The sequence below is a fragment of the Rhineura floridana genome, chromosome 2 (genome assembly GCF_030035675.1).
Source record: "Rhineura floridana isolate rRhiFlo1 chromosome 2, rRhiFlo1.hap2, whole genome shotgun sequence".
NCBI classification, from domain to species: domain Eukaryota; kingdom Metazoa; phylum Chordata; class Lepidosauria; order Squamata; family Rhineuridae; genus Rhineura; species Rhineura floridana.
In genome coordinates this window covers 164,225,658-164,250,328 of record NC_084481.1, presented here as the reverse complement: position 1 = coordinate 164,250,328, position 24,671 = coordinate 164,225,658, and the positions used below count along the sequence as shown (strand labels likewise).

The following is a 24,671-nucleotide window of genomic DNA, read 5'->3' as shown; positions in this document are numbered from 1 at the left end:
AGAAAGATATAGACAAGTTAGAGCGGGTTCAGAAGAGGGCGACAAGGATGATAGCCGGTATGGAGAACAAGTCTTATGAGGAAAGGTTGAAGGAACTTGGCATGTTCAGTCTGGTGAAGAGAAGGCTGAGGGGTGATATGATTGCACTCTTTAAGTACCTGAAGGGCTGTCACATAGAGGAGGGTACAGATTTGTTCTCTGCTGCCCCAGAGAGTAGGACTAGGTCTAATGGTTTTAAGTTGCAGGAGCATAGATTCAGATTGGATATTAGAAGGAACTTCTTGACAGTAAGGGCGGTTCGGCAATGGAACCGACTGCCTAGGGAGGTGGTGGGATCCCCTTCGCTGGATGTCTTCAAGCAGAGGCTGGACAGCTATCTGCGGGAGATGCTCTAGCTGTGGATTTCCTGCTGTGAGCAGGGGGTTGGACTCGATAGCCTACAAGGCCCCTTCCAACTCTATGATTCTATGATTCTGTGTCTTGCATTCAGAAGGTCCAAGTTTCAATCCCCAGCATCTTCAGGTAGGGCTGGAAAAGACTCCTGTCTGAAACCCTGGAGAGCCACTGCCATTCAGTGTAGACAATACAGGTCTGTCTCAGCGTAAGGCAGCTACATATGTTCCTGAATTTACTACTCCAACCATTCCTGCTTACAGTGAAGCTCCACTGATAGGAGGAGGCCTGCCCACAGCTTTCAGGACTCTCTAGTCTACTTAAAGAGATGTTGCCTCTCCCAAATCCCTGCTTATGCTGAGCATAACTTAGTTTACTTTATTTGAACACACTTGAACTTGCTCTTCCAGTCTAATTGGAAGATGGAGGAATGAGGCTACTTTCAGGGCCAGATTATCCATTAGGCTTAGTAGGCTGAAGCCTAGGGGCCCGGAGCTCTTGGGGGCCTGTGGGGCACTGGCCCAAGGGCCCCTGGAGCTACAGAGGGCCCTCCACTCTCCTTCCGCAATCCGTGGAAGCAGGACAGGAGCTGCGGATCGCGGGACAAGAGCTTCCAAACCGCCCGCCATCCCCCTGCTTCACTTACCTTTTTCTCTGCTGTTTTTGAGGTTTGCCATCAATCAAGATGGCGGCCGAGGTTTCCCTAAGGGGCTGAAGCCTCTGCCACCATCTTGGTTGATGGCACTCATGCGTGCCTAAGAGGAGAAGGGGCCCCCAAACACCAATCAGCCTAGGGGCCCTGGCTACATTGGGACATGAGTATCATGGCCCTGGCTGCAAGCTCAGAGTCAGAGGAGCATGAGCCAGCTGAGTCTGGGGCTGCTGTACCGCTGGCTGAGGAACTAGACTGGGTCCCTGATAAGGAACCTGTAGCTAGTGGTAAGGAGCCTGAAGAACCTGAGCCCGGACCCTTGCAGAAACCTTTCCCTGGGCTCAGTTTGCTGGAAGGAGTAAAGTACCACCTGGGCCCCATGCCTGTCCAATGCCAGAAGGAAAGGAAGGAGAATTGCTTACCTTCAGGCCAGAGGGCTGGCCCTTTAAGGAGTCACACTCTTCACGCAGAGATGTGGATTTGGGGCGTCCATCTCCTGCCTTCATCAGAGCAAGTTGCTTAAGAGGAGTTTTATACAACCCTGCTTTGTAGGTATCTGCTGCAGATGTGTCAGAGCAATGGGCTACTCACAGATGGACAAATTAGAAGGGTGAAGGAAAGAAGATTTGGATAAGCCAGTTGAAGATAAAGGTATGTCACATTCTGTGTTCTGCTTATGGGTGAGGAAACTGGAATTAGGTGTCTGTGAAGCATTAAGCCACCACAGCTTCAGTCCAGTAGAAGGTAGCCAATTACAGAGGGAAGGGAAGCATTTTAGCAAATTTCCAAATCTAATTAGTATCATTTAGGCTAAGTATAACAAAGGAAGGGGGAGGCTGTCTGCCAGAGAATTACGTGAAGATATGTGCACATGAGTAAGATGGGAAAGTGTGCCTCCAGTTTTACTTTGGGGAGGGGGAATGTTCTTCAGCTTTCTGAAGTCTGAGGAATAGTGCCCCACATTGTGCATTGCCTTCCCGGAGGAGTAGGTGATTATTTTGTTGGCATCTGATTACTTTTTTTTGTTTAGTGAGATGAGAATTGTGTTTGCACTGCCCCCTTTAAGTCTCATTGCTAGTCATACCACAACGTTTTGATGCTGTATCTGGTTCATAATAACTTTTATTCAAAGTTGTCCCACATTGATTCACAGTTAGCTACTGATCCTCCAACATGTGGGCTTGTAGTACCAAACTCCTTTTGGGAAAATCTTTGTCTGCTTCAAAGGGAGAAAGCTTGAAATAGCCTCTGCAATGATACATTCTTTTTCTTTCTTTTGCTGGAGAGGAGGTTTTCTTTCAGTATTTGCACAATGACCTTTTGTACAATATGAGGTATGTTTGTGTGAGGGTGTTTTGGAGCGCATGGAAGTTCAAACCACTAACAGAGAGGCTGTAAACGATAGTTCACCATTATGTGACTGAGTCTAGGTGCGCCTTGAGCTTGCATGCTCCCTCTCCTCTGGTGTAGCTGGGACGAGGAGATTAGAAGCTTTTGCTTCCATTTCTACTAACTGATGCTTTGCATGATGTCTGGGCCTGGACAAACTGTGTTTAGTTTTAACTATGGTTTACTGAAACAAGCCAACTTCAAATTATAGTTTATAAAGCTGAGTTGTTTCCATACATTGTAGTTTTCAGGCTCTACCACCCGAGTCAGAGGCAGTATGCTTCTGAAAACCAGTTGCCGGAAGCCTCAGGAGGGGAGAGTGTTCTTGCACTCAGGTCCTGCTTGCGGGCTTCCCCCAGGCACCTGGTTGGCCACTGTGAGAATAGGATGCTGGACTAGATGGGCCACTGGCCTGATCCAGCAGGCTCTTCTTATGTTCTTAAATGAACCATAATGCTAAACAGTGCTTAAATAAAAACAGAAGAAAACATTTCCCATCTCTTTTTTGTGGCTGCACTTAGGTGGGGGGGGGCAGTGCATGAATCCATTTGCCATTGTTTATCATAATGCCTGAATGCAGCCAATATGCCTAGGGAAGATAGTAATGACCTTTAAACATCTCTTTAAAGCATATGTTTACCCAAGCTTTACTGGACTTTGTCTCTTTTTATTTTGTTTTGTACACTGCTCAGTTTTATTTCTAATATACAGTTGTGTATTTTTATCTTTAGGAAATGTGATTTAATGTTGTATTTTTATTCTATTAAGTGTTGTTCTGTTGTTATTTTTACAAACAAAAAACCAAGCTATACATGGATTTTGGATTTTGTTTTGTTTTTAGGGAAATGCATTATTTGGCAGCTCCTTAGCTTACTCTACTGCTATAGGATTTGGTATGCCTAAACAAATCAATTATTCTATAATACCAATCCCTCGCAAAACATTAAAAAAACAGCTAGCTCAACACAGGACAAATATTCTGCATTAGGTAATGCTACCAAGCTAGAGCAACAGAGAAGTGATAGCTTCAAAAACTGGTGTGTGTGTGTGAGAGAGTGTGTGTCAAGGGTTCTCTACAGAGATTAACATTAATGGGTAAATTATGAGTAGTAATTTATTAATGCTGAGGGAAGGCTGCTAGACTCCTGATATCTTTTATTCTCTGAAACCTACTAAAAAGGGCTATTTTCCAAAATATGATCTGAAGACGATAGTCCTTTTTAGTTTTAGCATAGATGATGTTGTTGAATTTACTTCCCCCACCCAAAGGCTCCTTGTTTCACATCAAATGATAAATGCCTGTTTCACTTACACTCCCAGTCACTGCTTATTTTAATTTTGGAAACTCCTGCTTTAGGCTGTCATTCTGCAAGTCCTTCCTATCTAGACTCCTGAAGATCAGTACTAGGCCTGGACATCCCAAGATCAATGACTCTTTCTCTTTTGATTTACAAAACGTATGAGTTATTCTATGTAAAGTTATAGTAAAATTTTATAGTTTTTCTTAGTATTACTATGTCACACACACTATTCAATCTCTAGTACTACTAATCCATAGTACTTGTTTCTTAGCACAGGGATAACAGATTTGATAGATAGCAGAAACACCGTCACAAATGTAAGGATCCTCACAATACATTTTCACATTTCTGGCTTAAGCAATTAGATGTTCTAAAACGCACAGCAATCTGCTAGGTGCATTTCTACTCCTTAGCTGATTCTACTTAATGAAGTGCTAATTAAAGAAAGTGCTCTCTCCATTTCCCTCTCCTGTTAATAGTTCTCAGTGTGTCCTTTATGGACAATTTCCTTTCTAGTTGTTCAGTGTCACTTGACACTGTGACATTTCTGTGGGTTAGCTTGGAGAAAGAAAGAAAAGAATAGAGTGGGTTATGGTACACTATATACAAAACTTTCTTGCTATTCACTAATAGGCAAAATACTTTGCAGTTTAAGAATGTACCTATAGTCAACAGATATTTCTATCAAACTTTAAAAAGCAGGGAAATTGGGCAGCTATAGTGAATGCACTAGGGGAGCAGGAGACCTGCTCTCCTCTCTGAGATATTGTCCTGCCCTACAAATTTGGCAAAATGCAAACACAATTTGGGGTGATCTTTCACAGTCCAATCCACTTCCTGTGTAGCTTGGAAGAATTTGGTAACAAGTGCCTCTGAGCATATGGTGAGTGGTGGCAACACCTGCCACCTCCAAAGATGGAGAATTACGGTTTTGGATGTTTGTTGGTGTTCTTCTTACTTGGCTTCTTTTCTGTGTTACTGCTGTTTCTACCAGAGCTTGGAAAAGTTACTTTTTTAAAACTACAACTCCCATCAGCCCCAGCCAGCATGGCCACTGGATTGGGCTGATGGGAGTTGTAGTTCAAAAAAGTAACTTTTCCAAGCGCTGGTTTCTACAGAGAATCTAACCTAGAAAATTATATTTCCCTCATTATTCATCATAGAAATCTGTGTCAAATTTATTTGTATTAATTTCAAAACCTTTTTATTGGTCAATGTCGTATGATGGTGAAGACAGCCTTTTGCGTTTCAAACCTGAGGTTATGCTCTATTTCTATTTTGGGTGCATTAACAGTTGAAACTGCAGTTTGATGTGAAAGACCAACCCAAATTGTGTTTGCATTTTGCCAAATTTGTCAGGCAGTACAATATCTCAGAGAGGAGGTCAGGTCTCCTGCTCCCTTGGTGCATTCACTATAGCCGCCCAATTTCCCTGCTTTTTAAAGTTTGATAGAAATATCTGTTGGCTATAGGTACATTCTTAAACTGCAAGGTTTTTTGCCTATTAGTGAATTTCTCTGCTTTTTAATCCGGGAGGTAAGAAATGGGATCTTGTGCAAGTTTGCTGAGAATGGATGGATCATTTGCATGCTTATTGAGTTAAGTGGGATTTACTCCCCTGCAATCATGCTTAAAATAGGTGAAACTGATCACAGGGGATGGGAGGGGGGAGGGGAGGGCAGGTCTGATCATTTGCATGCTTATTGAGTTCAGTGGGATTTACTCCTGTGCAATCATGGCTAGGATAGGTAGAATTGACCATGGGGGAGGAGGAGGGGAGAGTAGAAGAAAGGAGGAAGAGGGAGAAGGGAGCAGAAGGAGGGGGAAAGGAGGGGATTGGAAGAGGAGGGGGAGGGGTGAAGGAAGAGGGAGGAAGGGGCAAAAGGGAGGGGAGGAGGAAGGGAGGGATACTTATTGAGTTCAATGGGGTTTACTCAAGTGCAATGGGGTTTACTCAGGATAGGTGAAACTGACCATGGGGGAGGTGGAGGTGAAAGGAGAATATTGGAAGGGGATGGGAAGGGGAATAGAGGGGTGTAGGAACGTGGAGGGAAGAGGGAGGGGATAAGAGGAAGACAGGGCAGGTTTGATCATTTGCATGCTTTTTGAGTTCAGTGGGATTTACTCCTGTGCAATCATGCTTAGGATAGGTGAAACTGATGTGGGGGAGGAGAGGGGGAGGAGATTGGATGGGTGGGTACTGGGCAGAGGGGAAGTCCCTTTCCTTTCCAAAAGGAAAACATTGTGAACAGTATCATTCTTTTTCAGGGTTTCCCCTATAAGATGTTGGCCCAGTCTACCTAAAGGAACACCTTCAATAACACCAGGAGTGCTGTTTAAGAAGATCGACCATGAAAGGCCTACTCTATATCCCACCAGTTAAAGCAGCTAGACTGGTGAGGACTAGGGTGAGAGCCTTCTCAGTTGTGGCCCCCACCTTATGGAATTCTTTACCAACTGACCTCCGCCAGGCCCCCTCCTTGATGTGCTTTCGCCAGGCCTTGAAGACCTGGCTCTTCAATCAGGCTGTTGAGGTGGGTTAGGTTTCACAGGTTTTGCAGTTATTAGTTGTGATTTTAATTTCTGTGTATATGTTTTTATATTGAGTGTATTATATATTTTTACGGTACATCACCCAGAGTGGCGGGACAACCTGCCCAATGGGTGTCTAATAAATCCAATAAATAAATAAATAAATCCCCCACCCTTTTTCTTCTACAGCAGGCACATGTAGCCTCCTACCCAAATTTAAACCAAAGCTATCCCTGGCCACATCCACACCAGACCTTTATTTCACTTTAGGCAGTCATGGCTTCTCCCAAAGAACCCTGGGAAGTGTAGTTAGTGAAGGGTGCTGAGAATTGCCTGGAGATGCCCTGTTCCCCTTGCAGACCTTCAATCAGAGCAGCTGACTATTAAACCACACTGGCCACTGGAGCTCTTTCAGGGGAATAGGACTCTCCACTCAGCACCTTTCACAAACTACACTTCCCAGGATTCTTTGGGGGAAGCCATGACTGTCTAAAGTGAAATAAAGGTCTGGTGTGGGTGTGGCCCCCTGATTAGGCAAGCCCAGCAGCTATGAGTCTGGCTTTTAGAACACTGACAGTTGGTTTTTACTGAGCATGCCGGACACTATCATTCAGTTCATTGCAAAATTTCTTAAATTAATTAAAACTCAGCCAGGCATTTTTTAAACTTTTAAACTGCAGAAGATGAAGGTCAGACTATGGGACAAGGTCAGGAACAGGATTACAGGTACTCTGTGAACATGGCTGATTTTTAATTCGTTTCAACAAATTATGAGAACTCTGAGAGAAAAAAGTCCAATAGGGTCTGGTTTTTCTCTGTCTTTTTACACTTTGAACTCTCGATTCTCTCTGACTGTTTTGTGTATTGCCATGAAAATTTACAGGGTTGTTAAGCATTTCTGAGTTTAGGACTCTTAAGTTTGGTAAGGTTTTGTTTTGAAATGAGCATATGGGAATCAGCAGAATGGCATGGGGAGTATTTTCCATTTAACATTGTGGAATGTGAAAAATCCATGCTGACTATACCATACAGCCACTCTCGCGGCTGTATAATAAGCAACCCCAGGATTCTGTCTTACTGATATTCCAAATGGGGGGGGAAACTACATTTCCCTGGACTGACAATGCATAACATTTATGGGTTAGTGAAGCCTGTCCCTTTATTTCTGTGAATATTTTCACCTTCCTGCATGTGTGCATCTAACACAATGATAATATCTGTGTGATGTACAATAATTATTTGAAGATGTATGCATGTGCATCCACTTCTGTGCATGCATAAAAGTACTACCTGCATACATCTTCAAATAATTATTGCACGAAAGTAGATATGCATGCATGCATCTTTAAATAATTGTTACATATCACATGGATATTATCTTCAATCTAGCTTAGTGTGCCTTATATTTCTTATTCAAAAGCACAGGTGCTTTCCTAATGAGTATGACCAGAACTGAAACATTGTTGCACATCATGTGTGCCACCGATTTAATTGCATACGATCTTACACATCAAATTACCACTCTCCCCCACAAATTTGATGACAATATTTCACATTTTTTGTCTTTTCAGAACAGTTATCTGCGACAAAATGGGATTTTGATCTGTAAAAAATGCAGATATCCATAAAGATGTTTTTAATGCTAGTGATACCTGTTTAGTAGACTTGATCTATCTTTTGTTTTCTGCAAGAACTAGATTTTCTTTACTTTTACCAAGGCACCAAGGCAGAGTGGATTATGTCTCCCTATAGAAAGTAAGGGTTAACATGTCTTTTACCTGTGATGTAAGCAAAAGTACTATTTTTAACTGTATGAATGCCCACCTTCCTCTTTAGCCCTAGAAATCCACTTGGAAAGATAGGTAAGAGTTCTTACAGGAATGTGGAAAAATCACTGGGAAGTGAAAGGTAAAACCTGGGAATGGATTCTGTGTTCACCACCAGCGCGCACACACATTTTCAGCTGTTGGAGAGCTCTCTGTAAGGTTCATGTGGGTCACTTATTCTGGTTGAGGGTCATAATGTAAACTGTTTTAAGGTAATGGAACTTCCCTTAGGTTCTGAGAACTGCATCATCATCTAAGGTTTTGGGATTGCTCGTTGCTAATTGCTCTTGGTTGGTTTGGGAGAGCCAGACCACAAGCCCACATTCGCACAGAATACTAAGTCAAACTATGGCTTAGCTCTCTGTAGCATAGCAGCAGCAGGACTGGGGGGGGGGGAGGAATGAATAGGATACAATTTTTTGAATGTTCACAAGCACACTTGCTCATTCACACTATGCCATAGTTTAACTTAGCATTATGTGCAAACTGAGCCACTGAATCACATTTGCCATTTTAATACACATTCCCCCAATTTGGAGATATCATTTTGGAGCTCCTCAGCTCAGTTTCTACTATCCTGAGCAATTTGTGTCATCAGCAAACCTGTCCAGCTTGCTGCTCCCCTAACTCCTAGTCAAGTTAAGAACTACTGATTCTTTCCAGGAGGCTTGGATTTGCAGGATTTTGAGCCAACTATTCTCAAGGATTCGTGGCTGATCTCTGAAGCGTAAGGAACACATTGTATTTACCAACCATAGGAATTTCTCATATAAGGATATCTATGCCTGGATTTCCTTGATGCTTAATGCACAAAAATGTGCCCATCAACCTGTGCTCAGCGAGTCTCAATATCCATTTTATACATAACACTGGTAAGAAGCTCACTTGCAGGCATGACCTTGTCTCTTAGGAAATGTAGCTTGTGATTTGACCCTTAGAAGACAAGAGTAACAGGTTGGGACAGCGTGTGACAGAGTTGAGACACCAACAAACTGGAGAAAGCCACTGAAGTAACAGTGTCACAGAGACACTGTTAATCCTGGAAAACAATGAAAGGAAAACAGAACCGAATGCCAGAAAACTTTTTGGCATCACTGTAAGACCTTTTTATATAAAAAGAACATATGGGCAGACTTCAGGGTGTTGACTGAAAACTGTTACATTTTTTAAAATGTGCTTAATCTTTTTGGTTGTAAGTATTATAATCTTTTACTGGTTGGCTTCTAAGTTTAGCTTTGTGGCTTAAAGACCTATGGTGAGTGTGAAAATAGATGAAGAATCCTGGAAATTTAAAAGGCAGTGCTTAATCAGTCTTAAAATGTTTTCATATATTCTTAATTGTTTTTAAACATTCTAAAAATATTTTTATTTTAATTCTATGGTTTTACTACTTTGATTGCCATCCTGGGCTCCCTTGGAAGGAAGGGTCGGATAGAAATTTTGATGATGATGATAATGGGATCAGCTATCAATAGACTTCATATCTGTCCAAGCAAGCCCACAGCAAACAGGTAATTTCTAAAGACCTGAGAGGAAGATTGTTATGTTGACCTCAAAGCCCCACAAGAAAGAGGATGTTGTGAAGGGAACCAAGATGTCAGTGGTTGTATTTATGATTTTCTGAATTTGGCAATAAATTTTCATGACTAATTGATATTCATTGGCTAGGAAAACCTTCTTTTAGATGTAGAAAATAGGTAAAAGAATGCTGGTGTTGAAACTATTTAATTTTGCATCACGAGATAACTCACAGTACTATAAAGCAAACTTTCTTAGGGGTACATATTGCTGCTCTAAAAAAAAAAGTAATTCCTTGCAACAAGGTGAGAGAATCACTGGTCGGGTGCAAGCGAAAGGAACCACTCAGAAGAGGAACCATTCAAAACAAAGAGAGCTGCATACAAGTTTTCCCACTGTTCCACCTCTATCATGAATAGAGATGTAAAATTTCCAGAAATTTTGAAGCCATGGAAAAAACCTGTTCCCCCCCTTTTTTCAGAAAAAATGGAAATTTTCAGAAAAATTGAAAAATGCAATATTAGCACTTTTTACAGATTAAAAGTCACTTTGTTACTTCAGAAACATAAAATGTAATTATGTACAAGTTGGTTTGGCATAAAAGTATCACATTTGGTATATTAAAAGTACATTTTCCTCAAACAATTATTACAAATTGAATTTACTTCTTTAAATTTTTACTTTTGTTTTGTAACACATGGATCTACAAGACCGTAGGGAACACCAGAAATGTAAGGAACCTCTTTCATTTTGCCAGTTTATGAGGAGCAGGCAAAAAACAATTTAAAAAACCAGAAGAAACCATTAACAATAACAAAGAAAATTATGTCTCCACTAGTCCTCCACAGTGTCAAGCAGACATAAAACATCCACTCCCATAAAAAGAACTGAGGAAAAAAAGGGGGGGCAAGATTCAATGAAACATTTTATTCATCATGCTAAAATAAAACATTCCATAATCCATTCTTTCTTCATTTTTTTCAATTTTTTCAATTTTTCGGAAAAAAAACAAACAGCTTCAGAAAAAAACATTTTTTCTGAATTTTTCCAGTTTTTTTCTGGGCCTTCACATCTCTAATCTTGAAACATACATTGCAAGTGAAAGTGCTACTGGGAGAGGCAATCTCACAAGGTATTAAGAAAAAGGCTCCCTTGAGAACATCTGGGAATTCACATCTAATCCACATTTTCCTCAGGTCTATCTGAGTGCTAAGAGACTACTGGTAGCCAAGCGCAGTGGTCTTTATAAACATGCTGCTTCGAGGGAATGCTTTTGCCAAGGAATCACTGCAAATAATTCTTAGGCATGTAGGGCACTTGCCAGGCCTACTGAGCATCTGTTGAGCTGCACTTTTACCCTGGGCAAACAGAATATCAGAAAACATCACACAGGGAGCTGCCTTATGCCAAGTCAGACCATTGGTCCGTCTAGCTCAGTACTGCCTACACTGACCAGCAGTGGCTCTCCAAGGTTTCAGACAGGTTTCTCTCTCCGTTCAACCTAGAGAAGCTTCTACATGCTAAGCAGATGTTCACACCGAATTACAGCCCTTCCCCTCACATTGTGAGGAAGAAGTAGTGGGCAATTCATTCAGGAAAGCTTCTCTTATCCTCTCACCTGGAAACCTTTGTCAGCTGTCAAAAAGCCCAGAGTTCTCCAGATTGCGATATGAAAACCCCTGGCTTAGCACTGGCCAACTAGGGCAGGAATGTAAGTCCTCACCTATTTTCTATTATTTCGGAATGTATACACTTATATTGTGCCTGTAATAGAAGAACACAACAGTATGATTTAACATGGTAGACATGGCGTGTCCAAATTTCAAAGAAAGTTTAAGCCAATTCTTCTATCTGTTTCAAGGAACAATTTCCTGTTGATTTTATCTGCTACTACTGCTTTGGGAAGTTTTCTTTTCTTTTTACCTTTTGTTTAAGTGCTCCTTTCTTCTGAATTCTGCAAGTTTTCATTTGTTTGATTGACTTAGTACTTGACAGCAAATGTTCTTGCTGCAGGAAACAGATTTGCACTTGGCAGAAAGAAGAAATGGTGAGTGGGATGTTTTCACAGCTACCAAAAGCTGTGATGTAGGAGGCTGGTGGTTTTTCTGAATAGAAGGTAGAATATTTCCTAAAATATGAAAGGTAGTTGGGGGAGGACCCTTAAAAAATACATGGGTGGTCTTCAAATGCTCCAATACACATGGAGCCACAAACCTATCACAAAATTTATTTTCCATGTTGACAGTTTTCAGAAGATACTGAATTACAAAGCTTCAAAATATAAGCTGAAATCTGAAATCTTGGTAATATTTCTCAATTAATACAAATGTTAATGGAGTTCAAGTTCATGTAAGCCACAGGGCAAGGTTCTTCCAGTGAGTGCATTTATTTAAAAAGTTGTACCCTATTTTTTGAGGAACGTCCTCCACAAAGTAACTAATGATCTCCAACAACAAACCAACTCCACCTGACAATAGCTTTATTAAGATGGGTTTGGGGGGCAGGTAGTGGTCGAGGCACAACAGCCCTGGGAGATGTGGGTCTGCCTTGGCACCTGCAACCTCCTCCAGGAGATCCATTAAGTCCCACAGCCTACAGTAGTCTTTACTGACTATCTTGGGGACACTTTCCAGTTTTCCCATTACAGCAATTTCAATTTCTGCAGGAGCACTATAGCAGGTCTCCAATCTGTCCCACACTCGCCAGAAAGCTTCCTTGGGTTTGCCTATGCATGCTGCCCATGATGAGCTGTGCTTGGGCTGCAGAATCAGGTCCCAGCCACGTTGTCATGAGATTAATCTCTTGAGAGCTAACAACTCCAGAGTTTGGGTAGCAGTTAAGAACATATCTTTCCAGGGCCTGAAGTCTTCTGGTCTGTCACTAAACTTTGTAAGCTCTCCGGATAACAGGTCACATCTAGACAGCTGGGCAGCCAAGCTGGAGTAGTTGATGGTAGGCCCTGGGGTGTCCCATAGCCTCCGACAACTTTCATGGGGGTAGTGTAAATTTCTGGTGGGCTTACCTGTGAGGCTCCCCAGGGAACTTGGAAGTTGGGCCTGTTTGGTGGAACCATCAGCAGGGAGTCCTCATCAAGGAAAGGTTGGGGCGGCATGGCTGTGAATGACTCCCAAGCTCCAGCTCTCTCTCTCCCAAGGGATTGCTCCCAGTGCATGCATCTGCTGTACGGGCCCAATAAAAAGCTTCTGTGTATTGAGGCCTACGTGAGTCAGGCTGTGGCTAGGCTCACACCTTATGGACTCAAACAACGAAGCTGTCTGGTCTGAAATGTATCCTGAGATGCTCTGAACATGGTCCACCTCTTCCAGCTCCTCAGGGTAGAAATCTGTCTCTTCCTCTCTCATTGCTGTTTTTAGGGCCTTGGTTCATCTATTCATACTTTGACGACAGGGTCTTCCCAATACCCACTTCTCTTCAAACCCTTTGAATGTCTGGGGCCTAGACATCTGAATAGTCTGAAGAGGAGTGGGTACTGGATAAGACCTTACACTCAGAGTATGGAAGTGCATGGATAGTATTACTGATCATGCAGAATTCCACTCAATTGACACAAAATCCTGAAACTTTGTGCCACAGCATTCAATACAGCTTTCCCCACATCTTTGCCTCCTAAGAAAGGTTAACATGGAAACTGATGTGTGCTGATATTTATCTTATTAGTTATGAGTGTGTATAAATGCTATTATATTAGCAAACATGACAACTCCCATCATTCCCATCCCTGACCATTAGACATGCTGGCTGAGTCTGATGGGAGTTGTGGTATAAAGATTTTGGATCACACTGGCTATCTCTGGTTAGACTTTATTGTTATTTATTGTATTTCTTTCCTGTCCTCTACCAGAGGGTCCCAGGATGGGTTACCGCATATAAAAATACAGTTGAAACAGTAAAACAAACAAAAACACCATCACCCCAAAATAAATAATCCATACAACACATTTCAGTGAGGACACTGATATCAATTCTTCAGTTTTCAAAGTCCATAGTAAAGAGATGCATTTTCAGCAACCAACAGAAGGTGTAAGAGATGATGGCAGACACACATCTATGGAGAGACCATCACCATGAAGGCCCTCTCACAAGCCAGTGCCACCCCATCTCCCAAACATGAGAGTGGTTGAAAGAAAAGGGACTTCTGCCTTTCAGTGAAGTCTGTTAGTCTTAAAACACTAGTACTGCATACAACGTTTTAGTTGAAAATCTTTTATAGCTTTTACAACTATCATTGTGCTGGATATCTGCCTTGGATGAAGTGTCCCTCATTTCTGTTTTCATTACCACATCTGAGCTTTGATTAACTCCCCAAGGAATCAGTGTTCTAGAGTCAGGATGCTGGTACCTAGAGTGAGGGATGGAGATAAAGGGGAGATATAAAGTTGCCTGGTAATGAGCAGGACTGTTGGCTCATTTACCCTAGGGCTCTGTACTTTGACTAGCAGCAGCTTTCCAGGTCCCAAGCAGGGATCCTTCCAGCCTTGCTACTTGAGGTCCTTTTGGAGATGGGGGGATGGAAACTGGAATCTCCTAGATGCAAAACATGTGGCTACCACCAAGCCATGGCTTCTCCCCAAATGCATGCAGTTAAGATCTGAAGCTCTTTCTGCAATGGTGTGAATGAAAGGGGTTAAGCTACCATCAGCTGAGTTTTAAAATTCAGAAACCTTCTGTTTGAGGATTATCTTGTAATGAATCAAAATCTCAGAGTTAGGCAGCTCCCACTCTATATTCTTCCTGTACCTCCTCAGTGCTTGATTAGAGCTCTTCTCTTGAACCTCTGCATCACTCCTCCTTTCCATGCTGCTCAGATTTCTGTCACAAAGAGTTCTCAGAGCAGAAAAGCACACTTCCTAGTTATATATTGCTATACTGAAAAGTACCCATTTCTTTGATCAAGGCTAGCCTTCCCCAGCTTGGTGTCCTCTAGACGTTTTGGATTGCAAATGCTGGGTTGGCTGGAGCTGATGTGACTTGTAGTCCAAAACATCTGGAAAGCACAGTTTGGGGAAGGCAGCTCTAAATTGTGGGCACAGTCCCACCATAGAGGCCTAAATTAGCCAGGAGTGGATAAACTGCAACAGCAGTCTTCCCTCTTGTAATTCCCAGCAACCGGTATACCAAGGCATACTGCCTCTGGCAGTGCAGGTAGAACATCACCACCATGGCTAGAATCATGTGGCTGTACATGTCCCAAATGCTAGATATGGTGATCTTCCTGCTGAGATACATAGAGAAGTAGCTAAAAGATGAACACAGTACATTTGTATCAAGCCCAATTCTGAAAAGGATCGTCTTCAGCAAGAGTACTTCCGTGCAGCTTAAAAAATAAAAATCAAGGGAAGGTAGCAATGCATCTACATACAGAAGCATTCAGACACATCATAAAGCAAAAAACACTCAAGGCTGTATCTTGAAGGAGTGTTAAAATAGACCTAAATTATTTATGCCAACTGTCAAAAGAAGGGGAGAAAAGTTCATTTTGTAGCTTGGAGCAAAGTGGAGTTATTTCTTTGCATGTATTTCATCATTGGCTTATTTTATGTCTTCTGTTTCTTAGGATGACTCTATAATAAAGTGATGCTTGTCCTGTGTCCTCTATTTTACAACTCTTTGTAGGAAATCTCTGGATTCTAATGCAAAACAAGGCACTAAAGTCAAGCTGGAAGCAAGTATTCCCATTTCTCTGTTTTGCTCCCACACGAACAGTATTTAAATGCTATTTAGAAGCTGAGCAGCCTCAATTAAAAATAACTATATCTTTGGGGTAATGATTTAAATCAAAGAATCACAATACAACTAATGTTAACTTTGGATCGATCAGAATAACTCTAGAATGTTGGTACTAAATGATTATTTAAAAAAATCTTATGCAGCATGCAATAGCCAAATGTATAGGTAGCCTCAAGAACTGCAATGTGCAGGAGACCGGTGACTGACATTATGAGCAATGACAAGATAATAATTTTGTTGCATTTTTTAGGGAAAAGAGCAGTACTGTAGCTTCTTTGATGCTACATGATTCAAATTCTTAATTGGTTATACAAAATCACATTCAAACGGTGGATGGTGTGTTGCCATATCAGTCATGGGAATAGCTTGTGTACAAGTCTTCCATTACACAGGCAAAGCTATTCCTGTCATTGCACTGAATGGCAAAGTCCTTGCTCCCTGAGGCTTCACGTTCATCTTGGAGAGTCAACAGACCATCAGTTGGTGGTGCAAGTATGATGCTCTATTGGGTAACAATACTACCATCACAATGAGGAAGGATAGGCAGTGTAGTTCAGTGAATAAGAAGCTGAACTTGGGCCAGTGAATCCCCATTTAGCTATGAGCTCCCAGGTTATTAGCCTTTGGCAGGTCACTCATTTTCAGCCTCAGCTTCCCATTTGTAAAATAAAATAATAATAAAATTAGGAGGTGATATACACATTAAAAAATCAGAGAAATATTACTGTTGCCATCAGGGGATTAGCTCCACACCCAGTCCTGACACCTATGGAACTGAGGAAGCTGCCTTGTACCAAGTCAGACCATTGGTCCATCTAGTCCAGTGTTGTTGACACTGACTGGCAGAGTCTCCCCGGGATTTCAGACAGGAGTTTCTCCCACCCTTCCGTGTGCTCTGCCACTGACCTACAGCCCCTTCCCTTTACCAAGAGTAACTTTCTAGGCTCCAAGACGGCTGCAGAACTTCTACAGCCACCACATCAAATCTCCTTATAAGAAACTAGCCCTTCCTCTCTCACAACCAGCACATTTGCCTCTCACATGAAAGGCAAGCACAACAGACTGGAATAAGGGCAGGGAGAGGTGAAGGAAGAGGCGTGGCTTCCAACAGAAAAGGGTCTTCCTTTCACAGCACCATGGACAGAGGTGACAGTAGCAGCAGCAGTAGGCAGAGGCTTCAGGGCCGCAAGAGCAGCTGATTGGATAGTGGTTGGTAAGTTCCCACAGAGGCCCCTCTTGTCAAGCATGAATTGGACCCCTCCAGAAACTGCACCCTTGGTGCTGGGAGGACAGAAGGTGTCTCTGGGTGAAAGCCAACTCAAGGGGCCTACCACATAGTGATCTTTTCTTTGGTTGCTGCTTTCTTGCGGGAATGTTTGTCCCTCTGAGGCTCAGTGCTGTAGACAGAAGTGTAATGTTGCCGGCTCAAGAAACCTCTACACTCTGTACTAGAACCTGGAGGGAGTCCTGTGCCACCATGACAAAGGTAAAAGTTTGTAAGTTGGGTTTGAAAACAGAACAATCCAGAATGCTCTCCCGCAGTTTCTTTCTGCCTGTGAGGTGGGGCTCAGAGGCTCTGGGATATGCTGCCTTGCAACTATTATTATTTATGTCATCCTACTGCACAATAATTAATTTTACTGACATTAGCAAAACCAGTAAGGTGATGGAGCTGCAGCTGCTGCTTCAGAAACTTTTAACATTTATTTTACTTATTTCTTTAACAAAATGTGTATACCACATATCTGTAAATAAAACCTCTCAGAGGTTTACAAAGAATATAAAATGTACATTAAAATTGTTAATAAAGATCAATATTAAAAATAAGCTTTTAAAAAACAAAATGAATAAAATCAACATTATAAATTACATTATAAGTTAAAATTACTGATTAAAATACACATCAACTTTTCATGCCTGGGCAGGCCTGCCTAACAGATAAATTTTTAGCAGGCATTGAAAAGAATATGGCAAAGGTGCCTGCCTAATGTCAATGGACAGGGAGTTCCAGAGTGCAGAAGCTGCAAAGAGTTAATGCACTGTTCTTCAAATAGCAATGTGTGATTCAGTATAATACTTGGGTATTTAGACTGGCCATTTCCCTCCACACACATCTGCACCTGCTGTGTAGTATTTAACATAAACAGCTAAGTTGTCCTGGGATCAGAATGCTCCCCACAGAGAGATTTGCATTGTCTCCCTATCTCTGACATCTATGTTCTTTTGAACCAAAGCCTCACAGACAGGACACTAATGTCACGGCCCCGTCAGAGGACTCATCAGATGAGGATGACTCGGGAGTAACAGCAACAGACCCAAAAGCAGCAGACCCAGAAGGAGAAATGGAGGAAACTCCTGAGAACCCAGCTCCTTCTCCCCCTCAGCTGCAGAGCACCCCAGACACAGCTGAAGCCCTTCAGCCAGATGCAGACAGTGAACAGGATACTCCCCTCTCACCTGCAGAACGTAGACAACAGAAGGTCAGGCAGAAGAGGGGCAGGCCTGTCCACTTAAGGCCAAAATGCTGATGGCTCACACCTGCTGACAAACCTGCTCCTTAAAAGTCAAACCTTGGTTTCAGCTTGTTGCTGACTACAACGTCAGGCATGACCACTGTGTGTGTGTCTTCCTGTCCCCTGAACCTTGACTTGGACTGATCTCTCGGCAAACTAGACTCGGACCATCACTGATGTCTCTTCTGGATTTCTGGCTTGGCAAGTAAGCTTTGAACGGCCTCTGCCCTTATCTTGCTTCCTCGTGGCTAGCCTGGCAGATTTATAGCCACGCTGCCGGCTGAGGACTTACGGCCTGGCAATTACCAAGGAATCTCCAGCCCTGCCTGCACCCCCACCAACACTGCTGTCTCAGTGAAGAGCTGACAACTAACAAGCCTGTTTCATGGCTGCCACAAAAGGGCTGTTCTTAAGTATTTCAAATGTGGAAAGGGAAAAGACACTGAAAACATGACATCCCTCACCTCGGCTATTGCTAACATGGAGACGGCAATGGAGAAATGATGGCAATTTAAAATCTGGATCTAGAACAGATTTTATGACGTAAAACCCACAGTGCATTATTGGCCAAAATCTTAAAACATTAAAAAAACCTCCACAATCAGCACTAAGTACTGAGGTATTGAGGTCCTTAAAGGAGAAGCTCATTTTTATATATTTTTTTAAAAGGGAACAACTGTCCCAAATAGTTTTTCAGTAAAGGTTATAGTCCTTTATTATTTATAAATGAGTGCAATAAAGATATAAAAAGAACAGATTCCTGGCCACAGGCTCAGAGTCCTTTAACTGCTGACCAACGGGGGGAGAGGGAGAGGGAGGGGGGTACATGACACTGGTCTTCCAACTCACTTAAGTATGAGATCTCAACTTTAGAAACTATCCTGCACAAAGGCAGAAAACCTGTATTGCTTTTTCCCTCCTGAAAATGAAAACAAACTGGGTCAAAGAAAGGGAGCTATCCTACCCAGAACACAGAACTTCTCACCGTGGAGGGGCAAACTTGAGGCTGCAATCCTGTACCCCAGAGATGGGGATGCTTCATCCTGCAGACCTAATTAGGCCTGTAAGGCTATTATATATGATGTCAGGTGTTGAGCAGGTAAAAATACAGTTCAGCTGAAAGGGGAGCTGTATGCACTGGTGATCAGCTGATTGCCTGCCAAGCTGTATGCAAACTGATCCACAAGATATTGCTTTGAAAGGGGCTCAGCAAGACCTGACAATCAGCTGATTACCAGGTCACAAGAAGCCCTTTCCAAACACTGTCCTGCAGAGTGCTTTACCAAGTGCTCTGCAAGACCCCTGTGGGCAAAACAGATCACCTGAAGCCATTGTTTCATCAGGTGATTGACAGGTAGAAGGTTCCACCCATCTGCCAAACATGGTCCTGAGGTGTGGGGGAAATAACCATCTGACCCACCTGCCAGATGTCCACCCCGCTATACTCATTTACCTGGGAGTAATCCCGCAGTTCCTTTTCAGTACAAAAGCTCAGAGCTATTGTACTGAAAAGGAACAAAATCAGTTCCTTTCCACAATGAAAACAATATAATAATTACCCTTCGTGGGCAAGAACTTCTTGCTCCATGGGGATTAATTTTCGTTTATTTCAGATTAACTGCTTGGCTTTAATGATTTTTAGCACATGCAGCTAATGAGGCCTGGGAGTGAGAAATCCGAGGGTCTTTGAATCATAGGCAGAGAAAGCTTACAAGCACTTCCACCCACCTCTTCTCATTCTATGATGATTAAAAGAATGTGAGAGTGAAGAAATATTAGTGATAGTGAATGATGGATAATCTTGCTGCTCACAGAACCACATACATTTCCAATGGACATTAACTATTTATGTATTTCACTTGCAATGGAACCAGCCACTAATGTGACTAGGGTAACAGGGGTACTGGCTCTCGGCACAGTCTGAACAACAGCCAAAGTAGGCCTCAAAAAGATAATAATGTCAGATTATGCAACATTCTCATTTCAATTATAAATACTTTTTGGAATTTAATATGCTTTCAAAACTAAAAGCTAGATTATTACCTTGCCGGGTAGCTTAGTGAAAGCCAGAGGTCAGGCACAGTGTATGTTTGCAGCCTTTTTCAGCTTTTTAAGTTCTTTGCATTTGCAAGGAGCTGATCTTTCAGCGTAGCAGCACCTATGTTTTGGAACTCCCTGCCTACTGACATTAGACAGGTACCCTTGCTACATCAGGTTTTTCTTTTTTATTATAGCAAGCTTACCCAGATGTATAATTTAGTTATCTGTGCTTATTTTAAACTTTTTAAAATTTTATCTGTTTTTAATTGATCATTTTCTTATGTATACTTGTTTGTTAAGTTTTGTGATTTTAATTGTGTTTTATAGATTATTTTATTATGTACTCCACTCAGAGAGTTTTATAGTTAAGTGCTTTCTAAATCTTCCTAAATAAATAAATTCTTGTAATGGCAAAGAAAATATTGGCAACATGAGATTCTGGCCAACTACTGATGATTGTGGCATAGCATTCATTCAATTGTTTTGTTTCTTCCACCACTGCTTCTGAGCCAATTTTCTTAATAAGCTTGTTTAACACTCCAGTCCTAATTTCCGCTATAGAGTCTTGCAAGAAAAGTAGTCCTCAGATGAATAGGAAAGATCCAAGCAGGCAAGTTGGGAGGTAATTCCAAAAACAATGTGTAAGCATGCCCAAATTAATTGGGTCACAACTGTATTTGGAACAGCCCTCCTTGTTTCAGCAGGTTGTGTCTGGTGTGCTTCCTTGAGATATTCTAAAAATCATCTGTACTAATATTGCCACAGCTTCTGCTGAAAGTAAACAGTCTCACAAAGATGACCCACTCAAAAATTGCATGTGAGGTCTTCATTTGGGCTGCAAACGCAACACTGTATTTGATGCCATAAGTGAGCAGTTCTCCATTCCTTCCATACATAATTGCTGAAGTGAATGGCCATCATCAACAGTGCATCCCCACAATAAACATCATAAAACACTTTTAAATGATGCCCAGTTCTACCAAATTTATAAATCGGGGAGGAAAAGGCTATATAGTTATAGAGATGTCAAATTAACCAACTTAGAGGCTTTTTGTTGGTTAAGCGGTATATAAATGTTAAAAATAAATCAATCAATCAACATTCAAATGCTGATCTTAAGATAAAAAAGAAATAACGGAGACAGCAAAAAAGATTATGTAAAAAGTGTATTCACATGCAGTAAGAACATATTACGTATCACTTGACAAAGTCCTACTTACATTTATATTTTATGTTAAGGTCAATGGCAGAGCAACCGCTTTGCATGCAAAAGGTCCCAGTATCTCCAGATAAGACTGGGAATGTCTCCTGTCTAAAATCCTGGTGAGCCGCTGCCAGTCAGTATAAATAATACAGAGCTAATTGGGTCAATGGTCTGACTCAGTATAAGGCAGCTTCTGTTGTTCTTGTGTAAATATATATACATGTTACATATTAAAAGAAAAGCAGCATTGTGTAACAAGACAGGTGGCTTCAATTACCCTCAGACTGACTGGACACATGAAAACGTGAGTCACAAAAAGAAGAGCATCTTCTGGATATAGGATGGGAGACAAAGGACTGTGCAACCAGTTCTGTACACCGAGGGGGCTGTGGGCAGGTGCCCAACAAGCAGAGGAAAAAGAAAACGTGTGTTCATGGAGGTTCAGTCTGAAGCAACCGCAATATGGCAGTTTTTAGAACACATATATTTTGAGATGGGTATTCTAAATGAAGATTCAACAAACACAGCATTTATATATCTCCCTTCATACATTGTATACATGAGGGAATCCATGTCCCAGTCACAGGGCTTCTTCCATTCTTCATGTTCATACATGGAACAGTAGAGTTGGAAGGGGCCTATAAGGCCATAGAGTCCAACCCCCCTGCTCAAGGCAGGAATCCAGCTTAAAGCATACCCTGCAGATGGCTGTCCAGCTGCCTTTTGAATGCCTCCAGTGTTGGAGAGCCCGCCATCTCCCTAGGTCATTGGTTCCATTGTTGTACTGATCTAACAATTAGGAAGTTTTTCAGCCAAAATCTGTCTTCCTGTAACTTGAGCCCGTTATTCCATGTCCTGCACTCTGGGATGATCAAGAAGAGATCCTGGCCCTCCTCTGTTTGGCAACCTTTCAAGTACTTGAAGAGTGCTATCATATCTCCCTTCCATTTTCTCTTCTCAAGGCTAAACATGCCCAGTTCTTTCAGTCTCTCCTCATAGGGCTTTATTTTTAGTCCCCTGATCATCCTTGATGCCCTCTTCTGAATCTGTTCCAGTTTGTCTCCATCCTTCTTAAAGTGCGGTGTCCAGAACTGGACATAGTGCTCAAGATGAGGCCTAACCAGTGCAGAATAAAGGGGAACTAGTATTTCTCATGATTTGGAAACTATGCTCCTGTTAATGCAGCCTAAAATCACATTTGCCTTTTTTGCAGCCACATTGTACTGTTGGCTCATATTCAGCTTGTGATCAATAACAATTCCAAGATCTTTCTTGCACGTAGTATTGCTAAGCGAAGTACCTCCCATCTTATAACTGTGCATTTGATGTCTTTTTCCTATGTGTAGAACGTTGCACTTATCCCTGTTAAATTTCATTCTGTTGTTTTCAGCCCAATGCTTCAGCCTATCAAGATCACTTTGAATTTTGTTTCTGTCTTGCAGGGTATTAGCTATTCCTCCCAATTTTGTATCATCTGCACATTTGATAAGCATTCCCTGCACCTCCTCATCCAAGTCATTAATAAAAATGTTGAAGAATACTGAGCCCAGGACTGAGCCCTGCAGTATCCCACTTGTTACAGGGCATGAATGTCTAGAGGGGGGAAGTCTATGTGCAGGTTATGTGAGCAGCCTTTCTATCTGCAGAGATCCACATTTAACTTGCAGACATGGGGGAAATGCCATCCCCTAATATGGGGGAAATGATGTAGTTAATCGACCTACTTTACAACCTTAATTACAAGGAATATTTATATAATGCACATGACAAATCTGAAGACTTTACAGCCTCGTACTTGCTTGTTATATTTTAAATGTAAAAATATGCATTTTGCTATTGCAAAAGAACTTTGTTATATAATGAAGATGCTAAGGGAAGTGCAAGAAAATTAAGTTTCTGAAAAGTAGAAGAGTCTCACCTTCTTGGAACTGTTTTATATGACAGCCTTAGGAATATTTGGTACTTCCCATGGTAGATGAAGAAAGCTGTACCACATAATGAGCTTCTTTGAAAGGAGCTTGGTGCCCAATGGTAAAATCTCCCATTTTGAATCATGAAACTCTTGATTATCAAAGTGCTGTATTTATGAATACTTCTGCTAGCATGATTGCTGTTTGCCTCCACAGTTGCTCCCATACTGATTTGAGTAAAGCATTAATTTGGATTCCTGCATTCAGCAGGGGGTTGGACTCGATGGCCTTATAGGCCCCTTCCAACTCTATGATTCCTTGATTCTAAACACTTCTAGCTGTGTTATTCTTCCTAAAGATATGTTTATATAACATGCAACTGAAGTAGCAGCAATTGAAGAACCATGTGCATTTTCACATGAACTCAGATCAGAGAGGACGCTGCTATGGTGCAGTAGATTAACCACACCAAAACAGGTACATGTACATGTACAGGCAATCTTAGTGGAGAAAATTATAGAAGTAACTTAGCTCTACATGATTTAAATGGTTGTCAAAATCCCACTGAAGTAAAGTGATCCAACTGGCTGAATGACTACTCCAAGGATACCCAGTAATGAAAGCGCTTTATCATTGGAAAGAACAATGGAAATACACACATGACCTACATGAATATGAAATGAGATGGGCTTCATTTGTAACATGTAAGCTGCATCAACTCTTGCTGTAACAGCAACGTATTAGATTGGTAAATATTAAAGACCATCAAGCATTAAACAGTGCTTACATTTCTGGGATGCAGGGATATCAATTACAATGCTTTGTTTGATTAGTAAGCTCTTTAGATTCAGTGGCTGGTATCTTTATGTCCCCCAGGAGCGTCCAAGTGACGCACTCCTACAGAGAGACAGATAAGCACTGACGTCCACTTTTCATGACATTATTGCTTACTTGGACTAATTGCACTGGAAAGGCCTTCTAAAAGGAAGTAAAACCATGATTCCATGTCCCCATCTGCATTGGGCAATCACATGCTCTGCCAAGTTTGCATGACTTAAAATCAAAACCAACATCCTAATTATGAAGAGTTGTCTTTCCATTCTTAGAGAATATTTGGTGTAATAGGTGAAACGTATTCAAGAGAAATGTTTTGGGCACAAATCAGCTTCAGTAAAAGATGAACTGGTTACTAATCTCTAGAGCAGGTGAATTGTAAAGTTACAAGTGTGCCTTATCAGTTTTGGGAAAGAACTGAATGAACAATAAATCCTGTTCTAAAATGTTTTATCCTTTGCACCCATTACATGGTGGAGATCAACTTTGGTCATCGTTTCAGTTCAGAAATTAAAGACCCCTACACACTCCCCCTTTAAAGCTGCCTTATGCACACTTGTACTACCCAGGCATCTCACCTCTGCTTCTCACATATGGCAGATAGGAATGCAGGAAGTTGCCTCATACAGAGTCAGACCATTGGTCCATCTTCCTCAGTATGGAGCTGTCTACACTGACTGGCAGTGGCTCTCCAGGGTTTCAGAGAGGAACATTTTTATTTCAAAGAGGAATGTTTTCCAGTTGAACGCCAGTTGAAAACTGAATCTGGGACCTTCTGCATGCAAAGTAGTTGCTCTACCACTGAGCTATG

General features: G+C 41.7%; 1 protein-coding gene across 6 annotated transcripts in view; it reads right to left on the bottom strand.

Annotated features, from left to right (window-relative positions):
* RGS6 (regulator of G protein signaling 6) overlaps window positions 1–24,671 on the bottom strand; it is a 340,045-nt gene that overhangs the window by 242,602 nt on the left and 72,772 nt on the right. For 3 of the 6 annotated variants that reach the window (XM_061611194.1, XM_061611198.1, XM_061611200.1), the window contains exon 1: window positions 1,468–1,551. The exons of the other annotated variants lie outside the window; for them this stretch is intronic. In XM_061611194.1, the coding sequence (XP_061467178.1) occupies window positions 1,468–1,551 (84 nt within the window). Of the gene's footprint in view, window positions 1–1,467; window positions 1,552–24,671 lie in introns of those variants that run through there. 6 annotated transcript variants of the gene reach the window in all.